This window comes from Azolla caroliniana, unplaced genomic scaffold (assembly GCF_043228905.1).
Source record: "Azolla caroliniana isolate FFs.n. ecotype wild unplaced genomic scaffold, voAzoCaro1.0.p SCAF_335, whole genome shotgun sequence".
NCBI lineage: Eukaryota > Viridiplantae > Streptophyta > Polypodiopsida > Salviniales > Salviniaceae > Azolla > Azolla caroliniana.
In genome coordinates this window covers 15,097-33,554 of record NW_028230770.1, presented here as the reverse complement: position 1 = coordinate 33,554, position 18,458 = coordinate 15,097, and the positions used below count along the sequence as shown (strand labels likewise).

General features: G+C 38.8%; 1 protein-coding gene across 3 annotated transcripts; it reads right to left on the bottom strand.

Moving 5' to 3' along the window:
- Positions 1-1,176: 1,176 nt before the first annotated feature.
- On the bottom strand, positions 1,177-10,520 carry LOC147848516 (uncharacterized). Of its 3 annotated transcripts, none has more exons than XM_087338381.1 (16): positions 10,378-10,520; positions 8,380-8,993; positions 7,786-8,068; positions 7,107-7,405; positions 6,787-6,927; positions 5,740-6,588; positions 5,411-5,511; positions 5,218-5,280; positions 5,053-5,141; positions 4,891-4,962; positions 4,227-4,805; positions 4,003-4,077; positions 3,855-3,925; positions 3,553-3,610; positions 2,802-3,084; positions 1,177-2,336 (listed from the first exon to the last, which is right to left on the bottom strand). In XM_087338381.1, the coding sequence occupies exons 2-16, from the start codon at positions 8,835-8,837 to the stop codon at positions 1,717-1,719; spliced, it is 4,041 nt and encodes a 1,346-aa protein (XP_087194507.1). In that variant the 5' UTR covers positions 8,838-8,993; positions 10,378-10,520; the 3' UTR covers positions 1,177-1,716. The 3 variants fall into 3 exon arrangements, with proteins under 3 accessions (XP_087194507.1, XP_087194505.1, XP_087194506.1); XM_087338379.1 differs by having other exon boundaries at positions 7,780-8,068; positions 10,378-10,519; XM_087338380.1 differs by lacking the exon at positions 10,378-10,520 and adding an exon at positions 9,975-10,308 and having other exon boundaries at positions 7,780-8,068.
- Between the last annotated feature and the right edge of the window lie 7,938 nt (positions 10,521-18,458).

The window sequence follows — 18,458 nt, the reverse complement described above, 5'->3', positions numbered from 1 at the left end:
CATTACCAACCATGGGGTACCATGTGAATTTTCAAGCTTGAGTTGTAGACCCAAATGTTTCACAAGCCACTAAACGACTTTCTTTCCTTAGTGAAGTCAATATATGGTGATACCGCATTAGCAAGCATTATATGTAGATTTCGCTAATCATTATTGTTTTCACAAGTTAAGAAGTTGCATTTTATTAGGGCCAATTGTATGTCCTAGATTAAATTATTCCAATATTCCTAATAGCTTTATCCACACTAAACACTATTAACGAAAGCCATTTAATATGGAATAGAAGAAAATGAATCATATGTCTACATCTATAGGTTGTGCTTGTCAAAACTTTATCAGATTCATTCATCACAAAAGAGCTTCATACAGATCCATAAGGCATTTAACTTTGTTTCATTTCATATTCCTTTTAACAAATGACAAGCTTTTATTTGAGAAGTAACAAATGGTCAACTATAAGTGGCAATGACCAAAGGTTAAATTTTGTTACAACTTGTTTCCCATCCAAGTTATTCTAATACCCCCAACAGCTTTACCCATACTAAACTCTATTGATGTAGCTTGACAATTTATGCAATCATGTCATCCATAAACAAAAAAACTATATCTCATAGTTGTATTTGAGCTTGTTTATGAAATCAGCAAATGAGTTGTTACGGGTGAAATGCCATAAAAACCCAGAGCTAGCTGATTATTCCCGAAATGTGTTGAGGCACAGTAGTTGACTGAACCATCTAGGGGTAAAGTGCAGCTGCAAGGGCAGTACCAAATTGAGGCAAACTCTGAACAAGGCTTCTCCATTTAAAAGAAATCCAAACTATAAAATTCCTACTTTTACTTTAAGAGAACCCTTTCACTTCTAGCCCTATATATATATACACTCTTTCAATGAAAAAAGTTAGAATTCCAATAAATATAATATAATTTCTTGGTTTGTATCTGGGAATTGCAAGAAAATTGTTTCCCGCAAAACCTTAACATAGAACTTGAACTTTACATACTGGAAAGATCTCTCAAGTGATTCATATTTTTCATGCAACCACTGTCGTAGAATCATCTTACTACATTTACAAACGTTTGAAATTATGAATAAATATCTCTTGGTATGCATTTGCACATGGCCAATGATTCCAAGTCTGTTGTTTCAACACCACATTGATGGTAGCTGCACTGAAAGAAACTAAGCAAAATTACAAAAAGAAAACGGAAAGTTTCAGCACCCCAAAGAGCTTTCATCGAATACAATGGTGTTCTTCTCAGAATATGAGAACTCCAAGATTGTTTAGAGCTTCAAGAATAATTTAAGTTACAATGCGTCATATAAGTGATTAGGCAACCCAGTTAGTAGCATTCGTGGCCAAGACGAATTGCATCGAAAAGCGCCCCCTCTTAATTCAGGTGCCTTTATCAAGATTTACACAATTGAAACTTCGATATCTTTGTACATGGAACTTGCTCGTCAACGATTCGGCAAGAAGGATTTGTTACAAAAGGGATCATGGATATACATTAGAAAAGAAAAAATCAAAGTGCCCATCTTTAGAAGGCTTCCGAACACCTAGAAGTATATGGCTTTCTTTACAAGGATCTCCTCAACTTTCTTCCAAAAGCATTTAGTATTAGACAAGAGAATATATGGAGGCTTTACAAGGCTCTCCTTCACCTTCTTCCAAAAAGCATAAAGTAGAGTATGAGACTAGAGAGCTATGTCCTCACTCACATCATCATCGCTAGATCCGCCAAATCATCTGGTGGAACATCCAGACCCACAAAATCCCCACTGGCATCTGGTAAACTTGGATCATCAAAGTCCAACCAGGACCCCAAATCTTGACCTTGACCGCTAAGTTCATCTATGCTAGGAATTTGCAAATGGGAAAGGTCGAGTGTCGCCTCTTCCTCCTTCCGTGGGTCAACTCCAAGTACCAATGAAGAAGGCTCGGACTTGACCCTACCTGAAGATGTTGATTCATTTTGTTTACCTAACAATCCATTCACGGCCTTTAACAATGGTCCAGTCTTTTGTCGAGGTTTTGTTTTGGTCTTTCTCTCTCCTTTGACTGCACCTCCGACACTCACACTTACACTGAGGCTGGGTCGACCTTTTGTGTTATTATTGCCATCTCTCTCTCTCTCACTCCTCTTGCCTTTTGTTCCACATGGAACACCACTACTCCCCACCACATCTTCAAGAAGAACCTCTCTTTCTTTCGACCGATTGCTCCAGATCTCCTCCTTCCCTCTGTATCGATCCAAAGGAGTGATTGGATCATACGATGCTTTCTCAGGTTTGTATGTGCCAGATGCATTGCAAATCCATCGTGTTCCTCCTGAAGCTATACGTGAAGCACCAGAAAGAAAGGGGTGTTAGTAAGATTCAGAACACATGCATAACTTCTTTTTTCATTTTTGAAATGTGGACGTGTCTCATATGAATGCTCAGACAAATGCATGTTGAAGTTACAGGCTGATGCAAGATGACTACGTAGGGGAGTTATATAGTGCCAACTTTCTCAAAAGAACAACAACTTTCAAATGTGAGGCATCATGAATTGGGCATTAACAACGTATACTCATGCAGAGAACATAGAATCTTTCCTGAAAGAGATGCATGCATTTTCTCATTATAAAGAGAAAGTATGCAGCTCTGCCAGAAATGCATGCTATAAAGATGCACAAGTGGGAGAATGTTTCTTTTTTCTATTTTTTTGCTTTTGGCAATCTGCATATGATTGCTCAAATGTGTGGGTAAATGTAAATGTTGATGGATCTTTTTCTTCCTTTCCCAGTATGGAGCAAACCTGCCATTTTCAGCTCCAAAGGACCCATCAAAGATAGGCCAACTGAGTTAATACTGGCACGCAACTCGTCATTGTTTGACAATGTTTTTGTTTCTCTGTCTTTGGATGAAACACATAAGAGAACATCCCGTAAACCTGGCTCGATGAAGCAACTTTCCCCAGCTTCCATAAAATGTTTCCACCTTGTTAGAGATCTTTTTGCTACCACCAAAGCAGCAGCTCGCCCTGCTTTGGATGCTGCACTTTTACTGCCTGAAACCCCTAAAAGACCTCCACGGCTACCCTGAAAATAGAAATGAATAGGCACAAATCTATAAGAAAAAAAAAATCATTGGCATTGTTGCATTACAGAGGGAGAATCTTATTGACACAGATGTGCTCTAGAATTATTAGTTAACATCATATCTCTGCAGATCACTCTTTTTCGATATATAAACAAAAAAATGCATGCACTAGCTCAGACAATGCAAAAATTAGATTAGATGTGTTCCAACTTACCTAAGCTCCTAGCTATGTTTAAAATGCATTACACCCCTTCCACCACCTTAAGTCGCTATTTTATTAGTTGTAAAATGCATTCAGCGATATTTAAGAGATTTTGGATTAGTTAACTTGTTGTGACAAGAATATGGCCTTGGGATCAAGCATAGCAATCATATATATAACGAAAAGGTCATCCACACTTCGAAGAAACAGTTCATCTTTGTATATAGGGTACAAGTGTACCCAAAACAGTACTTGACGTTCTTACCAATCGTTTGCTGAATGCATTCTCTAGAAGTTTCCTCATAGCCAATTGCTCTCGCTCTCTACATTGCGCAAAAACACCAATTCAAATCATTGATATTTAAAAGATGCCAAATGGGAACCAATATACGATAATGCAAAAAGCACAATGACCCCACATCCTATTAACTTTCTATCACACGGACCCTGAATTATGCAAAACCCATTGTAGTCATCTTAAAATTATAGATTGTGGAATCATATTAGTACATATAAACCACAAATGTGTAAAAGAAATAAAAAACTACTGCATATTACATTGCATACCTTTCTTCAGCTTCTTGTGAACTGGAAATAACTTTTTCTAATGAAGACAACCTTTCTTTATTTTTGCGTACCTGCCCCAAAACAAAAGATAAGGCTTGGCACAACAGGAATTAAAAGAATTCTTTATTCTGCAGGAAAGATATTCTACCTGCTCTTTAAGGTCCATATAAGTTTTCTTTAATTCTTCAGCAATCTGGTCATCTTCTCTCAACACAAAGTCAGCCTGATAATAGAAATTGATTAAGACATAAAAGATGCACTACAAATATACTACCCATACTATTATTTTAAACACATAGGTGACTAATTGCTCCAAACTAGTGGACTGAATAGAACATACACACAGAAGTGAAGTTCTAGAATGAAACATACAGGCTCAGGATATAATCCTATGCTTTGAAGCTCCAAGGCTATCCTGTCATCCAACTTTAAGTTCTGATATGTGCCATCTAATTTATTCAAACCATTGATATCTGATGAGTGCTTTTCTTCTTCTTTCGACTTAGCTGGAGAATTTAGAAGTTCAGATTCAGAATCCCAATGTCTATGGCCATTAGAAGTATATGAAGAATCATATGGTGACCTTTTCGACCATCCATTAAGCTTTCCACTATCACCTCCTCTCGTCTCTACTTCAGATTCAGAATCTTGCTCTTTATCGACTCCAGCTTGTTCACTGTCACTGGGTGATCCATCTCCAGCATGACCTGGAAATTCAAACTGCCTACCATCTTCTCTGCTTTCATCATCTATGTCTTCTTCAATGATGAGAGCTGCTAAAAGCCTTTGCGAGAGGGGTAGTTGTTTGGAAGTAACCCAACCCCCAGTTCCAGCATCAGAACCTTGTTCTTCCTTTAGATTGTTGAAAGCCATGGACACTGTACCTCCATTGACCTCTGAGCCATTTGCCAATTTCTTTCCAGCACCCGAGGTGTTGAGAAAACTAGAGTTCTGTAGCATTTACACCAATCAGAACACAAAAATTAACAGAAGAATTGAAAAATCTTTTGACTCATAATCAGATTATGAAATAAACCTTCTCAACACAATCATCAGTAGCAAATAGTCCAGGAAATATATCTTCTTCTTCAGATTCTCTTGCTCTGACCTGAATTACAAATGAAGCACACAGAGAATGGTGAATAAACCCATACTATCTTATTATCATGTATTTGTAAATGTTTATTCAAGAACTCACTTGTATTTTCAGGCTTTCCCTTGCATCATGTGTCAAATAAGCAAAGAAAGGTTCCATTTCTTTCCAGAATACACTGGAACAGGCATGTGCTGCAATAGAAAAGGCATTAGATCAATTCACTATTAGTTACTCACAGATCTTCTCCTCCATATAGAAATGACTTACAGCTAGCATTTATTGCAGCTTGTACAGCAGCCATCAATTCCTCATGATCATCATCAAATTCACCTAGCATAATAATACAGACACACACCTCTCAAATAAGATAATGCCAATAGTCTTGCAATCGCCTTTTTTGGTTTTGCTAGTAAATGAATCTACCTCAGGTTAGAGGCAAAAAAGAGCACTTCAGATATACCTGAAACTTCTCCACTTCCATTGATGGCTGGTCGTCTTGGCCTAGTTAGAGCTTTGCGATCTCCTACTCCACCCTTCTTTGTAGGTGGCCGTCCAGGCTTGCTGCAAGGTAGATGATTTATTATCGTACAATAGACAAGTTGACACAGTAATCACTTAACAGGGTCAAATTAACCTAATGGTTCAAGCCCTTCCCCTATAACCCATATGTTTGGAGTTCAATGCCACAACTGGTGATCAATCCCATCATTAAGAGAAAGAGAAAAAAAAAATTTAAGCCATCACATTTGAAAGCATATGAGCATAATTATTTCTATTTTCCCAACTTACACATCAGCAGGCTTCTCTGGTTTCTCAGTCCCTGGCCTTGCACTCCTCATTTGCTTTGCATTTGCAGCAACGTCTCCTTTTTCTACATGAGGGGGTATAGTGGAGCTTTCTCGTACAGCAATCATGCCCCGACCACTCCTACCTTGTCGACGAATCCCATCTCCACCTTCTTCTTTCGACCCCACACGGGATTTTTTCCCAGGAGAAAATAAAGGTGCAATCCTTTGATTGACCCCTCCGAATCTAGCTTCAGTATCTCCATGTTTTTTCCATTTCTCTTTAGACTTGGCATCCCCGCCCTCAGAGTCTTCACTCTCTGAAAGGCCTGCTGGAGAATGAACCCTTTCCAATTTTGCCTTCATTTGTGAAAGGGCCACAGTGCTGGGGACTTTTTTCAAAAGGCTTGTATTGGGCAAAATACTAAGGTTGGATCGTGAACCTGAAGGGGTGGCTATGCTATCACGCGCAGAGTCGCCTTCTATTGTGTTTACAGCTTCATCCCTTCCTAAGCCAGATGGACCAACCGGGGATGCCACATTCATTCTTCTTGCGATTCTAGACATTTTCTGTGATCTTTGCCCAACCCATTGTGCTACTGGAGGAGATGATGACCTTGTTGGTGCTGGTCTCTTCCGGTTGTTGCTTGGCCCTACAGGGATTTGGGCTCTGGTGGGTGCTGCTGGTGTTGTTGTACGATCCCACACTTCAGCTGAATGTGGACGTGAAGCATGAGCTCCACTACTACTAGGATTTATAGGAATTCCTGTACCAGTACGAGGAGCGCGTGCAGCCTTTGGTTTGCCAACATTTGATGAGCTCAGAAGTGCCCCTTCATCCTTATGTAACAACCTGTAGTATTATAGGACATTTAAGAGAAAGGTGCAACTAAAAAATAAAATGTTAGTAGCTATACATGATAGCAAGGGGAGTTAGCCATGTGGTATGGGTCCTTGCCCTGTAAGACATAGATCAGGGTTTCAAATCCCCCCATCACCCTACTGAGACAAAGAAAGAAAGAAACAGTTATACTACTATATCTCAACATACTTGACACTGCCCTTCAGCATTGCTCGATCCTTTTCAGGGAAAAGAAACCGATCTCCTTTGTCCCCAACCGAAACTGTGGTATCAGGTTCATTCCTTACTGCAGACTTATGTATAGACACTACGCCATGCACAGGACCAGACCTGTTTCAAGAAAAATGAATTAAGTCGATTCCTATTGAGAGGATATGAGTTGTCACCACATCATTGACTAGAAAGAAAAAAAGAAAAAAAAGAAAGCAAGTTACATTAACGTCCTCAGTGCCAAATGACACAAAAACATGCCAAATCAAAAGTGCATCAAAAAAACCTCTAAAGCTGACCTGAAGCTATGGCCCTCACTTGGCCTGGGACGAGTATCAGTGTTACTTCGATGCTGAGTGCCCCATTTATGATCGCGTTCAATTTCTGAAACTCCTGTTGCTCCACTTGCAATAATAATGTCCGATTTAGTTGCTGACCTTTTACCTTTTGTCTTTGTTCTCTCCCATGCTTCTCCACTACCTTGAACTATACGGTCCTTTTCATCTGATACAGTTCCAAAAGGCTTTACAGGCTCACGTTCTCGATCACCTATTGCAGATGATCTCTGAAAGGCTGTTGTCCCTGTGCGACTCTCAAGCTACAAAGATATGCAAGTACTCTTGCTCAGTTATAAAACATAAGGGAGAAAAATGATAAAACTCCATTGCATGCCAAGTCAGTTAGAAAAATATCGCCAAATCTTAGATGCATGGATATATTTCAAGGTTTTTGAAGAGTTTTGGCAAGTTTCAAGATCAATGTTCTTGAAACTTCTACCCATCAGTTAATAGGAGTAATGGCCAACAATAAGGAAATGTTGTATGGAAATTTGAACATTTATCCCAACATTTCTATAATTCCAGGGTTTCAAACCATCATCATAGTGACCCCTTACGATTCCTTAATTAGTACCCCCTTCATCATCACCCAGTCACATGCTTAGTTCAGTAAAAGAGATATAGCAAGACATACCCGTACATCTTGCATGGATGTACGCATCCGCTTGTTTGGAACCCCTCCTTTGATCTTTTCATCTGGCTTGGCCATGCTCCCCTCTGTGTGACTTGGAGAAGCACAGAAAGTAGCTTTGCTAGCATTCGCAGCAGCAGCAGCTGTAGCGATTGTTGATCTATCCCCTGAACTAGAAGCTATCTGCCGCTCATGACCAGCACCTTCTGTTCGAGGCCGTTTTCGTATTTGAAGAGAAGCTCGGAATTTGTCAAGTTTATTGAGAGCCTCAGATAATGCGCGTGACCTCTCTCTAAAGAAGTTGAAGGCTTAAAATCAATGAGTTCAAAGACATTTTTCACAGCATAGTATAACTTTTAAATGTGAAATCTCCAAAATAACCCTGTGTTTTTCTTTATTTTCCCAAATGCCCTGATCCCAATTCAAAAAGGACAGGGATGCATTGGGCATATAATTGCTCAAATAGGAGAGGTAATGGCCCAAGAAAGCGTATGGAAAAACCACAAGAACTTAGGGACTCTTGGGGAAATAAAGAAAAACTTAGAGTACGTTGTAGCTTTTCTATATTATTAAGCAGAGATGATAAAATGGAACACGCACTACCTTGCCCTGGTTGCATTTTCATACAAGCTCAACTTGATTCGCTTGAGTTCTTCTACTCCTTGCTGCTCAAGAGGCTTTTGTTGCAAATTTGCTGGAGCGTCCCCAACCGTGGCCATGGCAACCGTGGCCATGGCAGCAACAGTTGCACTCCTCAACTCTAATTGTCGGGCATATTTTTGCTCTACCGATGATATCAGTTCTAAAGAAAGGATGTGCGACATGTTGAGAAGATCACCATGGCTACTAGCACTAGCTGGACTTGGAAAGCTTGATCCTGGTCCTGGAGGCACTACTCTACCACTGCCATCGTGATTCTCTCGAGAACTTGATGACCTTTCGAGATTTGGTCCAGTAGTCCCCCCAGATGAAAAATGAGCTCTGTGAGGGTTAGAGTAACCAAATGCAGCAGCACTTTCTGGACTTCCCGAATTGATCTCAAACCTTGGATTGGCTGCCATTTTGCTGCCCTAGTTATGCACCTACTGGTGCTGCCCAATTGTGGGCCTATTTTGCAATGGGTTCCTCAATCAAATTGTGGGTTATCATAATACCTTACAATACTATACAACCTCTTCTTGACGTATTTTTCGATGCCAAGGTAGAATTCCTATTCTCTAACCATATGAAAACAAAGGACATGTCAGAATTTATCAAAGATGCTGGCAATTCTACATATAACTAGACATATCAAAGCAAAGGGGATATTACAATGCCAAGCTATGCATACATCATTTCGACATATATATTAAGGCACATGTACTTCTAGTAAAACCACCCATCAATCATCAAATAAGCTACCATGCAGCCAAATAAATTCAGCATTAAATATAAGTAAGACAATATTGTATGCATATCAAGGTAAACACACCCCACATACAAAAGGTGGTAATAGTATGGTGTACCATGCTTTATGAGTGATGAATTAAAACATATGTATGTATGGTGAGGACTGGCAAAAATCACCAACAAATCTAGGGAAAATGTTTCATTTGGGCATCTTATGCTACATCAATGCAGGAGTAAATCTCTAAAGCATTATTTTAGTGGTCCACATGAAAATATACACATGCACAATAGTAATGACATAAGAAAACCAGATAAGAAATCCAGAGCAGATGTCATTTGAGCACCTCTTCTAGAATCAAAATCCACACAAGTAAATTTCTTAACCACCATTTTATTGGGCTGAAATTAGTATCAAACTCTCCATACCAATGGACCTAAGATATCTCATAATCAGTGACTGCACCCAAACTCTAAGTCTAACGGAATATGTCATTTGGCGACATCTTATGTACCAATGCACAATTTTAGGAGGCTAAAATCAGTCAGTTGTAGATGACAACGTTGACATATTAACCCTAAATCTCGATTCTAAAGCAATAAATATGTCATTTTGCGCAAATATTACATATCAATGCAAAGGGAAATAAATCTCTTCACAATCATTTGAGAATGCATCAACTGAGTACCAAATTTCCATAGCTGACAAAGAATTCTCATTGGTCAGTGAATGAACCCTAACCCTAAATCTAACGAAATATGTCATTTGGGCAAACCTTATGCATCAATGCATTAGTAAATACACCTCTTACCAATCAAATTGAGTGCCGCAACTCTCATAGCTGAAGATGTTGTCGTAACACTAACTTGAACACTAAATCTTGCCACAATCAATAACTGAACACCAAGCTTAATGCTAAAGTAACATGTCATTTCCAGCACATCTTATGCATTAATGCCCAAGTAAATAAATATCTTAAAAAAATTATCTTACAGGGCTGAAATAAATCCTATAGCTAATGTTTATGATGATGAAATCTCACAGTCAGTGACTCTAAATCTTCCCAAACCCTAACCCTAAATCTTCCCAAAGCCGGTCACTATACAGTAAACCTAACCCTAACTCTTAACCTGAATCGTTTTCTTTCTATTCTAGGATCGACTAATCAAACGATCGATTCTGAACAACAACAACAACAACAGGTGGAAACTTACCCCGATTGAAAAGTTATTTTGGATCGCCGAAGGAGGAAGAAGGAGGAGGAGGAAATTTGCTTTTCTTTTTTTTTTCTGCAGAGGAAAATCAACGACTGGAAAATGAGGGGCGATCGGAGCTGGGAGGGGCAAAAAGCAAGGAAACAGTCGGTGGGGAAGCAAAAGGCAAAAAGCAAAAAGCGAAACGGGGGGGTAGAAGGGGAGTGGGAGGGGGAAGGAAAGCAAGGGATTTCTTTCTGCAGGCGACCAAGGAATTCTTCTTTTTCCTGACGAGAAAAGAAGAAGAAGGAGAAGGAGAAGAAGGAGAAGGGGGAAAAAGGGCAAAAAAAACAACGCGCAAAGAGCAGAAACTCGCCGGAAAGCAGCAGGAAAACTGCAGAAATTTCCGATTCGACAGAAAAGGGCAGGAAGGAAGAAAGACATACCATACCATACCCAACCCACAAAAAGGCCAGAAAATCAGTAATTAATTACCATACTTTTAACCACAGCTTTACCTAAGAATTCTGATTAATTACTTGCGTATCCGATCATTAAGCAAGTGATTAAGAAACTTACTTTTAAGTAATTAAGAGAATGAAACCATCCTGTACGTTTTCCCCCTCGTTATGTACATAATCACGTTACCAGTATAATTAATTACTTGAGATAATAATGCGCGTGATTAAGAAACTTAATTAAGTAATTAAGAGAATGAAACATCTTGTATGTTTTTTCCCCTCGTTATGTACGTAATCACGTTACCAGTATAATTAAATACTTGAGATAATAAAGCGAGTGATTAAGAAAGTTAATTAAGTAAATACGAGAATGAAACCTCACGTTAGGCTATGCGCCAGTCACTTTTGGCGAACACGCCCGAACAAACCTCATCGTTACCAATAGTCACACGACCATTGCATTGTGCAGATCGGACCTTTGGAACCCATCGGTGCCTAGAGAAGGGATGTCGTGATGGCCTTTCCATCGCCATAATTGCTGGAATGTAATAAAATCACGATGATGGGATTGAGACACCTATGTGGTAGGACGAGTAGTGCCGTATCTCTAATGTCCTAAGGCTCAAAGCAATTCTGGCCCAAACCCCCCGAAGTAGTAACTTGCACCAATGAGGAGATGGTAAGCTGGGAAAACGCAAAAACCAAAAGAAGAATCTTAACCTTGGATGCCTATTTTGTTTTACTAGCCTACGGATTAGAAGTAATGACCTCACTAGAATATTAGGTATAAAGCCTGAGGCCATAGCATAGTGTATGAGAAGCTCATCATACTCAACATTAAATTGGCTAATGAAAAAATGATGAATAAGGAGGGAATAAATAGAAACAAAAAACAACAACATACAAAGTGCAAACATGTAGAAACGTAATCATGATATAATCACCTCTACAAAAAGCACCATACAGATTGCTTTAAGGTTATTTGGTGCATTTGTGTAAATAAGATTTGTAGAGAGAAGAAATCGCATTTGTTTGCCCTATCTTCCATATTCTTAGACGGTGCTTATGACTTTTTTCGTTCGCCTTTGCGTTTCTCAAGTTCGTCACCAAGAACCATAAGACAAAGAATTAATTGTATGCAACTAGTTGCAACAAAGTGAGTTGGAAGGATTGTCATCCCATCTAGGAAGAAAGTCCTAAGAGGTTTGCTCCAAGCAAGAAAGAAAATAATGATCCAAAGAAACAACCAAGGAAAATGTAAATTGTGCAAGATGAGAGAAAATACTCCTCAACATTGCTAAGTTCTATCCCCTCCCGGCCATGAAGTATTCATGACAAAACCCAATAATAAACAAAGGACTACATAATTGACTAGGTGAATAAATCTCAACAAAATCGGAGCAATAATGGTCAAGCTCAAATGGGTTCATTGGCGGCAATGTTGTGCACCGAGATTGAGCTAAAACATATCAACAATTTCAACGCCACAATGATGAAATAGAGGAAGAATAACAACTTCAATAATCGTGATTGTAAAGATATTCCAAGTTCCCTAATGGGCTTAACTAAAATAGAAGTCTAAAAACTTTTAAAAAACAAGTTTGAAGGTTAATTATGACTAGAATAGTCATCCCATTGGTGTACCAATGTGTTGTTGTTTTCAAGAAAACATATCCTTTCATTAGTTTTAAAAAGCGTATCAGCTACAAAATACAAAATAGATAGAAAGGAAGTGACTATCTTTCCCCAGCCCGTCTTGTGTAAGACAATGGGTAGTCATGAATCATTCGTTTTTTTTCACATTTAACGTAAAATTCAAGCAAAGCATTATGGTATAGAGGTCATTTTGTATGCCTTGATCCATGATTTCAGCATGTATGAGCATGCCTTGTAATGCCATGTGATTGGCACCCACTTTGAGGGATCTCAACCCATCGAACTATTTATATGCATCTGATAAACTTCCACATGTTGCAAACATATCAACTAGAGTGCTTCCAATGAGCATATCCAAGTTGATACCTAGCTGAGCGATGGCAATACGCGATTACCACATTTACAATGACCAAGCATCCTCTATTTTTCACATTTACAATGTGCCAATGTGTTGTTGTAATGTATCCCAGTATCCTTACTGAAGACTACTTCTTACTTGGGTATTCTCCTTGAGAACCATGTCGAGACCAACCCAAAGGGACATACTATTGTCTACTCATTTGTTGTAGGATGGGCGAGGATGAACATCAATCACCATTGAGCTACTTAACACAATAGTTACTATCAAAACAAACTCTAAACTCACACTATAATAACTAAATCATCACTTACACTCTTTTCCTCTCCTAGAATATCTGTCGCCATCGTTGCCCCTGCACAACCTATTTTTCTCTCCTATGAAAGCGAGTGGCTGCCAAAATCAGCAAGGATTAGCAGAGAAGAATCAATTTATCTTGGTAATCCTCTTCTCTATTCTTAATAACATATTTATTTAACAAAAATTAGGGAAGTTACAGTATACAAAAAGGAGAGAGAGGGAATACGTTAAGTAAGTACCTACTCAGCCATGGAGGGACCATCGACATCAACGCCCCGAGAGAGATCTAGTGCATCAACTCTCAACCCAATCTCTTTCGACGGGACATTAGACATTAGCCTAACACCAGAGGATGAAGTCACTGTTATGCAAGAGGTGATTCATCTTCAGGCCATCTCAATAGTGGTACATATTTTGGGAAGCCAGCCGAGCAAAGGGGATCTTCGACATTTGTTACAAGTTTCCATCCAATCAGATTTGGATAAAATTATTGATATTCAAATATTAGGACGTGGTTGCTATCAATTGGAATTCGAGAATGGGGAATCGGTTTTTCGTCTATTGTCATTGGGCTCGGCGGACCTTAAGGGTGCCCTGGTGGTGTTTTATCCTTGGCATCACAGATTTAATACACTTGCATTACAAGAGGATTCAACCGCTATGTTCACTTGTACGACGGTTTTCCCAAAATTGAGAAAGAATGGAGGAATATATTGCCTAAACTAGGTTCATCTATTGGTAAGGTCTTGGTATTTTAGTCACGTACTAAGAATGAGGTTTTGGAAGGAGGAGCTCCGTCAAAGAAATTGTTGTGTAGGAAAGGAGACAAATTGTCACAATGGATTTGATTGCCGAAACTAGATGGAAATGCCTTTCAAAAACTTCAGAAAGTTGTATATTATGGTTTACCAAATCAATGTTACAGGTGTAAGGAAATAGGTCATATTGCCAAAGCTTGTCCATTGGAACAAGATACTACCTCGTCTGGTGAAGGTCTTGTTCCAAAATCTTTGCAATGGCAGACCGTGAATAGAAATAAGGCGTTTCGGGGAAAGAAAAAAATTGAATTGCCTGATAGAATTTATGATAATCCTTTTCAACATTTTCCACTTTTGAATACTGTTTTGCGGGCTATGGAAGCACATTACGAGCCATTACCAATTGTAGATACCCAACAAGCTAGTATGGTTCGGGAGGTTGGTCTTTGTGACGATGTAGCGCATATGAGTAATTCTTCAAAGGTTCAAAAGTTGGTGCAACATTTAGAGAATCAATCAAACATGCAAGTAGGTCCTTTTAAGCCAGAATTTCAGCAAATTTCTATATCTAAGGATATTGTGCCATTTTCTTATGTTGAGATTGTGAGAAAGAATGTAGAGGATCACTCGAAGAAGATGGTGTTGCATGCTGAAAATGTTCCCATTCCGTATAAATTTTTAGCATCTAATAGTGTAGTTGAGGCCGTAGGGAATAGCAAAAATAGAGTATACAAGGATAATAGAAATTCTAATATGGAAAAAAGAATTACTAGAGCAGTTTCTTCAGCTCATAAGGAACAAAGTGATATCTTGAAGGATAAAAGGTTGTTACCTCCCTCCTTGTGATGTGGATTCATTGACTTTACTCTCTTGGAATGTACAAGGGTTAGGAGGTGATAAATTTCATAAAGTGAAAGGCTTGTTTAATCAAGAACTATCGTCCCAGTATGTGGGTAAATTTGACATTTTATTGATACAAGAACATCATTTATCATAGAATAGGGTGGCTAAAATTCGTACATTCTTGAATGGAAGGTGGTTTTATGATTGGATTCCGGCTTATGGGCCATCTAGAATGCAAGGGGGGCTTGCTATTGCATGTTCTGAAAAATGAGCCTCTTTGATTGTAAACAAGGGTTTTTTACAGGGTGGTCGTGCCCAATTTATAGTCTTAAAGATATTAGAAAAAAAAGTTGGCTTCTTGAATGTTTATGCGCTGAATTCAGCAAGGGGAAGGGCACAATTTTGGTGCCAATTGTGGAATAATCTCCCTGTAATGGATCATTAGTGCATTGTTGGGAACTTTAATATGCTTGAAGACCCTTCTGATCGTATGGGTGGGAGCACAGTTACAATCTCAGGTGCTGAGTTGGCTAAGTGGGAAAATTTATGCTTTAAATTTAACTTGCAGGATTTATAGTTTATGCAGTCTTTTGCAAGAAGGGTAGAGTCTTTGCAATTTTCTCGATTGTCTCTAGGATTGACAAGTTTTACACGGATCATTTTTTTTGGGAGTTAGGTGGATATCTAGGCATAGTGCTAGGTACAAACTTTTCAGATCATGCACCAGTAAAGCTAACTTTGAAATTGCGAGTGGATGTATTTCACGATCATGCTAAGATTCCAAAGTGGATTCTAAAGGAGGATTCTATTGCAGAGAGTGTTGCTTCCCTTTGGTCTAGTGTCTTTGCTCCTAACAAGTTAACTAAGGTTTTCGTGGCTTTATTACAGCTTAAGAAACTGCTTCTAGGCAAGGCTAACGATAAGAAATTTTTTCTTATCTCTCGGTTGGCAAATGCAAGAAGAGGGTTGGGCTCGATTCAATGCTTGCAAGAAAGAGATATCAACTCAATTTATCTTCAAAACAACTTACGAAAGCTAAGAGATGAGATTTTTTTTATGCAATCTACAATGACTGATTTTTAAATACTCCGCATTTGTAGCAAAATGGTCTCAAAAAGGGGAAAAAATGTCCAAATTATTTTATGATATAGTTACTCCAAGACCGCGGAAGTTTCAGATGGGTGCATTAAAGAGGGATGATGGTGCTCTCGCAATAGATCCAGATGAAATGCGAGAGTTGGCATCGCGGTATTATGAACAATTGTTGTTTGCTGATGAGGTGAGTCAAAATGTATTGGCAATGAGGGGTATAGTTTTCGGTACAACAAAACCATGTGTTACAGATCGAATGGTTCAAACTCTTTTATGCCCTTTTTCTTCTTCTGAGGTTCTGCGAGCATTAAAATCTTTGGGTTCCGAGGTTTGCCCAAGAGAGGATGGACTAATTAGAGATGTTTTCTTACAGTATTGGGACATTATAGCTGATGATTTAACTAGTGCTTTTCAGATAATTTTTTATTTGGGAGCTATGCCAGAGGAATGGAAGGAGGGGTTGATTTGCCTTATCCCTAAAGGGGATGGAGCCTCAAAGGACATTAGGGCATGGCGATCGATCACATTACTCAATATAGTTTACAAAATTTATGCTAAGGTGTTGGCATTGCGTTTGCAACCTTTATTGCCTAATACTATTCATACTTCTCAAACAGGTTTCATGCAAGATGGGAGTATATTTTATAAAAAAATTTGTTTTGGGAATTGTCCGCTTCAACAATGGCAAAGAAAGAGGGCTTAGTAATTTTATTGTTAGATTTTGAAAAGTCCTATGATAGAGTGAATTGGGACTTTTTAGAAGAGGCGATGAGAAGATTAGGGTTTCTAGAAGCTTGGATTATTGCAGTGTCAGCTTTGTATAGATTAGCTTATAGTTCTATCCTAGTAGCAGGAGGTAGAGGACGAAGGTTTCAAATGTCACGATCTGTTTGCCAAGGGTGTCCGTTAGCCCCTTTCTTATTTCTTATTGTTACGGAGGTATTTTTAGCATTTTTTAATTCAACAGGTGTTGGGATCCAAGGGTTGGTTGCACCAATCTCTAACAAGATGATTCTAGATGTGGAGTTTACAGATGATACAACACTATACATGCACGTTGAGAGAAGGTAATTTATATAAAGCACAAGCTGCATTGGAAACATTTTGTGTTGCCTCTGGTGCAAAAGTTAATTGGTGTAAATCAATGGGTTTTTGGGTTTCTATGCTGCCATTGCCATCATGGAGACCATCTGAGTTTTTTCATTGGATTCAAGAAGGAGTTTCAATTCGTTACTTAGGATGTTAGGTTGGTATAAATATGCATAAGGAGCGATTGTTAGCTCCTCTAATGTTATCACTTAGGAGAAAAATTATTGATTTGGAACACTACAGAGTTGTCTTTAGCAGGCAGAGTAATGATAGCTAATCAGGTTCTCCTTTCATTGATGTGGTATATTGCATCTACATGTTTGTTCTCTAGATCGTGTTTGTTACATATTCAACGATTGGTTCGAAACTTTATTTGGATAGGATGAAGTAATAATGATGCTCATGCGAAGGTAGCTTGGTCGACACTTACGACGCAAATTTCTGATGGTGGTTTAGGGTTGGTAGACCCAGATAGCCAATGTAAGGCTCTTTTAGCAAAATTTGTTGTTAGGGCTATGTTGCCTACTCAAGGTATATGGTCAGAGTTGCTTTTAAACCGATTGCTTGATATTAAACCGTCTACGGGGGGGGGGGGGGGGGTTGGAAACCATCTCTAAGATGGGCATTCTTGTCAAATTTTAAGACGAGACCGGTACATGGTCCGATAGATGGTTGGCATTTGTAAAGCATGGGATGTTAAGTTTTTTTTTATTCGTAGATGCCCCTCTTCGAATGAAGAACTGTTGCGGCAACCTTTGATTTGGAATTTTATTTTTTCTGATGAAAGAGGTATATTGCTTGGCAGTAGACCGCGATTACAGTGGGCTACGTTGGATAATGGTATAGCCGCCACGGTAGCCTCTTGGGGAAATTATGTTTTTCATCTTAATAATTCACAACTAGATGCTACCATGTGTAGAGGTTTTAGACTTATGTTTGATGAAATTCAATTATCTTTAGGGAATTTTCTCTCTAATTGGTCACCTTCTTTTGAGCATGTTTGGTTTGGATATTTTACTCCGGTTGGTGTTATTATAGGAGTAAAAGGAACAACATCTCAAGGAGACTGTTACTATTTTGATGTGTCCAAGGAAGGACGATTATGGCAGACTGATGTGGAATCGTCAATTTGGCAAACGGCATTGCAACATACGGTGAGAGTGATTGGTAAATGGGGTAAAAGATGGATTTTAGATCCTTCTCCTTTTGATAGTATGTTATTTTGCCAACTATGGGTTTTTTTTAAAAAGTCATTATTGGACTTGCATTGGGATCCATCAAATTATCTTTGGAAACATACAAATCCTTCGTTTCATACTAAATTTTTTCAATATTTTCAATATTCTGTGAAGTTGGGACGCAAGTTGCTCTTAAGTAGGAAATTTCATCCGCCATCCGCTATGAAAGTGTGGTTGGCGAATGGGGCCTCTTTAATGGATGCATCTAAATATTGGAAGTGGTTATGGAGTATGTAGATTCCTAGGAAGATTGTCCTTTTTAGCTCGTTATTGATCCACTATGCACTACCGGTCCGGGCTTGGTTGC